At 64.8% G+C, this 4,923-nt stretch overlaps 2 protein-coding genes across 2 annotated transcripts, besides 7 other annotated features; both read left to right on the top strand.

Annotated features, from left to right (window-relative positions):
• Positions 1 to 2: 2 nt before the first annotated feature.
• On the top strand, positions 3 to 2,228 carry Tco025E_04867 (uncharacterized protein; the record flags this gene model as incomplete). Its single annotated transcript, XM_029371772.1, has 1 exon — positions 3 to 2,228. A coding segment is annotated over one exon (2,226 nt), but the record flags the coding sequence as incomplete, so codon positions are not given.
• A 46-nt stretch (positions 2,229 to 2,274) lies between these two features.
• Positions 2,275 to 2,303: a microsatellite.
• A 4-nt stretch (positions 2,304 to 2,307) lies between these two features.
• Positions 2,308 to 2,324: a microsatellite.
• A 265-nt stretch (positions 2,325 to 2,589) lies between these two features.
• Positions 2,590 to 2,617: a microsatellite.
• Positions 2,618 to 2,679: 62 nt separating this feature from the next.
• Positions 2,680 to 2,703: a microsatellite.
• A 28-nt stretch (positions 2,704 to 2,731) lies between these two features.
• Tco025E_04866 (uncharacterized protein) lies at positions 2,732 to 4,228 on the top strand (the record flags this gene model as incomplete). The annotated part of the gene is made up of 1 exon (XM_029371771.1): positions 2,732 to 4,228. The coding sequence occupies one exon, from the start codon at positions 2,732 to 2,734 to the stop codon at positions 4,226 to 4,228; it is 1,497 nt and encodes a 498-aa protein (XP_029228127.1).
• A 309-nt stretch (positions 4,229 to 4,537) lies between these two features.
• Positions 4,538 to 4,558: a microsatellite.
• A 155-nt stretch (positions 4,559 to 4,713) lies between these two features.
• Positions 4,714 to 4,740: a microsatellite.
• A 105-nt stretch (positions 4,741 to 4,845) lies between these two features.
• Positions 4,846 to 4,886: a microsatellite.
• Positions 4,887 to 4,923: the final 37 nt, after the last annotated feature.

Below are 4,923 nucleotides of genomic sequence, written 5' to 3'. Positions count from 1 at the left end.
CCGAAGTGGCGGCGGAGCTCGAGGCGGGACGCGTGGCGGGGGAACTTGCGGCGCTGGAGGAGGAGGAGTCTGCCTGCAGGCGCGCGCTGGAGGTCGAGGCTGTTCGGGCGGCCGACGGCATTGCGCGGGCGCGGGGCCGCAGCGCCAGGGACGCCGCCGTGCGTGAGCGGCAGCGGCAACTTGCCGCGCAGGCCGAGTCGGCGGCGGCGACGCGGGCCCAGCTCCGGCGCGAGAGTCGCAGGATAGAGGAGGAGGAGGCGGGGCGGCGTGGCGCCATCGAGCAGGACGAGGACGAGGAACGTGCGGATCTGTTAGACGCGATGGATCGGGACGCCGAAGTGGCGGCGGAGCTCGAGGCGGGACGCGTGGTGTGTACTCCGAGCTCTTCAAAGACCACTTTGGTGTGCGTATCGACTTGGGTTTCTGGAGTTGCCTCCTCACGGGAGGAAGAGGCGTCACAGACACCGCAGGAGGTGCTTCCGGTGAAAGCGACGGGGACAGAAGGGGAGATGTGCATTGAGGGTGAGCCGATGGTGCGCGTGGAGTCCCTGGTGTTGTCGGATGGGCCGCAGTTGGCGGGCGATCTCCGACAGCAGCTTGGCCATGTCGGTCGGTCGTCGCCGACAGGCGGGTTGCGGGCGTTCGCTGCTGCTGAGGGGAAGTTTGTGGAGGCTGCGGAAGAGGCTGCAGGTGAAGTAGGCGGTGGGACCGTTGTGGCCGGCGGAGTTGCTTTCCCATGCTGCAGCCAGTCGGTGCAGACAGCGCTGCCGCGAAGCGTGGCCGTGCAGGTCTGGGACGCGCATTTAGAATCACGGCGCCCATGTAGGGCCTCGTCGCGCTCCCGGGCGAGTGGACTGTGGCAGGGCGGGGTGTTGTCGCCCCGTGAGCCTGGCAGTGGCCCATCGAAGAGCTCAAAGTGCACGGGGCCGTCGCCGTCGTCGCGAGCCTCGGTGGTGAGTAGGGAGGTGGAGGGAGACAAGGTGCGTGTCGCCGTCTCCGTTGAGGAACTTCCCTCGCTGGAGCTGGATTCACCGTGCTCACACGCGTCGGAGCGGCAGTGGTCGCCGTCTTTTTCTGTTACCTCCTTGACGTTGGCTGTCGCGCCGCCTGCAGCGCAGCGGCCGGGTGAAATGGGCTCGCTGCAGCCGGTGGACGCCTCCTGTAAAAGGGCGCCGCACCCGCCGAAGCAACTGGCACGCATTCGCCACGGCGGGCGTGCTGGGTCCTCCCTGGAGACGCCGCCGCGGCTGCAGCGCGACAGTTTGACAAGCGACGAGGAGCGGCGGACGCTCTGCCCGCACTGGGGCCTTGACAACTTTGAATTTGACTGGAGCAGCGGCCCGTCTCCATGCAGCACCGGCTTTCGGCGTCTTGTGCACGTGGAGACGCGGCACCGGCAGCATGTGGAGCGGCATGAGTTGCTTGCCCGCAACGAGGTGAGGTGGGAGGAGCTAAACCACTACCGTGCGTGGGCGCGGTGGCACGAGGCAAACAAAGACGCCAGCGAAGAGGAGGAAGGGGAAGAAACCGAAATTGATGGAGAAGAAGCGGCGGACGCGCACGGGCGGGTGTGGGGGGTTGCTGCCGCTGCCGCAGAGGACGGAAACGATGAAAAGGAGAACATTGCGCCCCGCACGGAGGTTCCGCAGCCTGCCGGTGCGGTGCAGCGGAGCCGATCCGCCGCGTGGTGCGTCGACATGACGGGCGGGTCGTCTGGCACCCCGCCGCACCTCCGCGATCGCCCGTGGGCGGCGATGCTCACGCGCCGGAACTCGCAGAGCGGCGGGAAGGGCGCGTCCGCCGTGGGGCGTCTCCCGCCGTCGACCCCGCAGGCCTGCCGCAGGACGCCCACCGACAGCTTCGGCACGGCTGGGACGCTGGTGCGGCGGGCCGCGGCAGGCGACACGCGCAGCTCCTCCCTGCAGCGAGCACCGGAGACTGTCTCGGGCAGGAGGTACGCCGAGTTTCCGGGCTACGCGCAGCGGTACGAGCAGCGGCTTCTGTGGCAGCAGCTCCAGCAGGAAGCCTCTGGGCCGCCGGCGCCGGAGCCTATTTACCGCCGGGCAACCGCCTCGTTCCTGGAGTCTGCGGAGTGGTGCTACCAGAAAATGTACGTCGACCGCCTTCTGTGCGCGGGACGGCGCGATGGAAGTGTGCGGAGGTGTGCGGACGTCGTTTGCGAAGAGGTGGGTCGAGCGCAGCTGACGTGGGAACTGCAACGGAGCTGATGTATCCTCTTGTATTTTCTCTCACACACACTCTCTATCCTCTTCTCCCCCACCCCACGCACACACACCCACACCTCGCTTGTTGTTGTTGTTGTTTATTGCCTCCACTGTTTTGACGCCCACGCACTGGCGGTGGTGTGGGGCGGTGGGGGGAGCGTGGGCCCTTGCCGGCAGCACCCTCGCCGTTGCTTTTGTCCAACTAGTAATGTATGCACACCTACATATATACATGTGTATAGCTCTCTTTCTCGCTCTCCACCTCTCTGTGTTTCATTCCATGGCCTGCAACGTGGTGAGAGCACAGGTGTGGAGAAGAAACAAGCCCAAGAGGCGCTATATGTTGTTCATGTTGTTTGCTGTTTCTTTTTCCTCTCTCTCTCTCTCTCTCTTGCTTCATACTTTGGGTGGATTCCTTTCCCCCGCCGAAGGTCTAAGAACATCGTCGTCGTTGTATATACATATATATACCTATATACACGCCGCAGTTAACCGCGTGACGCAACATGGGCCGACTGACGCCGGTGCTGGAGGGCGGCCGTGCCGCTGTTGGGGTTGAGGTCGAGGAGGCCCTCTTCGTCGCCGCTGCGGTGGTGGAGGGCGCAGACGCGGGATCTGAGGCCGAGGAATTTGACAGGGCGGAAAAACATGAGGCCTGTGGGTCTCCGCAGCCATTGCGGCAGCGGCAATCTGACTGGCAGGATGTCTGGGCGGCATTTGCCTTCCTCCTCACCGTCGGCGTGAGTGTGGCGTGGGGCGTGGTGTTTACGCTCGCCGGCGGACTCACCGGGAGCCTCCGGCAGTTCACCCTGCAGCTGGGGGAGGGCGTCTGCGGCGGCGCCGCACCGGCCCACGTCGTCGCTGGGGCGGCTCTGGGGATTTCGAGCGCCGGTGGCTGCGCGGTGGTGTCGGTGCTGCTCTTGCAGCGCGCACCGTTTGCCGCCATTGTGCTGAGCATCCTCCTCCTCTTCGTCGCGCTGCTGCTACTCTCGGCGATGGCCTTTCACCAGGCAGCCTCCCTCACCGGTGCCACGCTGGCGCTGCTGGCTGTGCTGCAGATCTGCTGGCTGTGCGCCGTACGGAGTCGCATCGCGTTCTCCGCCCACCTTCTCGCCGCCGCGTCTGCCGTCACACAGCAGTTTCCCGCCCTGTTTCTCATCCCCGCCCTGCTGACGGTTGCCTTCTGCGGGTACCTGCTCTGGGGTCTGCTGGTTTTGTACTCCGCCGCCAAACGCATGCAGTGCGGCGACTTTGCCTGGGCGGATGGCGTCTTTGCGGCGGTCTTCGCCTTTTCCCTCGCGTGGGTCGCAAACTTCCTCTCGGGTGTCTCGCGTGTCACCACGGCGGGGGTTGTGGGGACGTGGTACTTCGCCGGCAGCGAGCAAATGCCGCCGACGCCGACGTGGGCCTCGTTTGCGCGGGCCACGACGACCAGCTTTGGCTCCGTCTGCCTGGGTGCCCTGCTGAACACCGTGGTCCAATTGCTGGGCTGGGCGTGTCGCCTGGGCCTGGACTCCGGCAGCGAGTTCGTTGACTGCTGCATGGCCTGCGTGCAGAGCCTGCTTGGCGACTTTGTCGCCTACTGCAACTCTTACGCCTACGTGGAGGTGGGCATATACGGCTGCAGCTACGCGGCTGCCGCGAGGCGCACGTGGCGACTCGGCCAGAACTGCGCCTGCCCCGCCGCCTACAACGACGTCCTCGTGAGCGGCACGCTGCGGGTGTTGGCGGTTTGTCTCGCCGGCGTCGTAGCCGCCGCCGCCGCCGCCGCGTGCCCCGGGCGTTCCGCGACTGTGGGGTCTATTGTGTTTGTCACGGTTCTGCTCCCCCTCAACAGCCTGCTCCGCGTCGTCTCTGGGGTCGTGCGCACCCTTTTTGTCTGCTTTGCGGAGCTGCCGGACGGGCTCGCGGCGTCCTTCCCGGCCCTGCACGCGGCACTGATTGCCAGCGACGACAACTTCGCCGCAGTCCACGCCCACCAGCGCGGCGCCGTTCCGGTCTGAGGGCCCTGCGTGGGAAGGGCGAAGGCACAATCGACTGCCTTTGTGTATATCCATCAGTCATTTATTATATATACAGCTTCTCTCTGTTCGTCGGTGTTATTGTTTTGCTTTTTGCTTTTTGGCGGGCAACGATGGGAACGGCACCCGCCCGCTTGTTTCATTAATGAGTTTTTCTTTTTCCCCTGCCCTGCCTCTTTTTTTTTCTTTTCTTTGCTGCGAGTTCGTTTTGCTTCTTCGGTTGAGCTTGCTGCTGCCGCCCGGAGGTTCGCTGTTTGTTCGTTAGTTCTTGTTGCGTTGGCGCACGCCTTTTGTTGTGTGTGTGTGTGTGTGGGGGGCGGTCAACGCAAAAAAAGGGGGGGTACGGTGTAGAGCTGCTCGGGGGGTGTGGCAGGGGCGCGGAGCCGGAGGTGGTGGGGGAAGAAGAAAAGGAAAAAACGTGGCAGCGGCGACGCTGCACCTGCGCCGTCTTCCCCCGTCCCCTTCTCTTTCTTTCTTTGTTTGTTTGTTTGTTTCCCTCCCTCTCGCTCCGGGGCGCCAGGCCGCCTCCCGGGGCGGGGGGGCGAGGCGGGCGTGTTGCATGCCGCCCCTCTTCTTCCCTTCTTCCCTTCTTCCTGCCCGCGTGGGCGGAGCGGAGCAGCGAAGCGAGGCGGGGCGGGGCTGCGTTGAGGGCAAAAAGAAGAAGAGAAAAAAAACAC

The sequence above is a fragment of the Trypanosoma conorhini genome, assembly GCF_003719485.1.
Source record: "Trypanosoma conorhini strain 025E chromosome Unknown Tco_14.4_contig_00263, whole genome shotgun sequence".
NCBI lineage: Eukaryota > Euglenozoa > Kinetoplastea > Trypanosomatida > Trypanosomatidae > Trypanosoma > Trypanosoma conorhini.
Note: the sequence above shows the minus strand (reverse complement) of the source record. Positions and strands in the feature narration are given on the sequence as shown.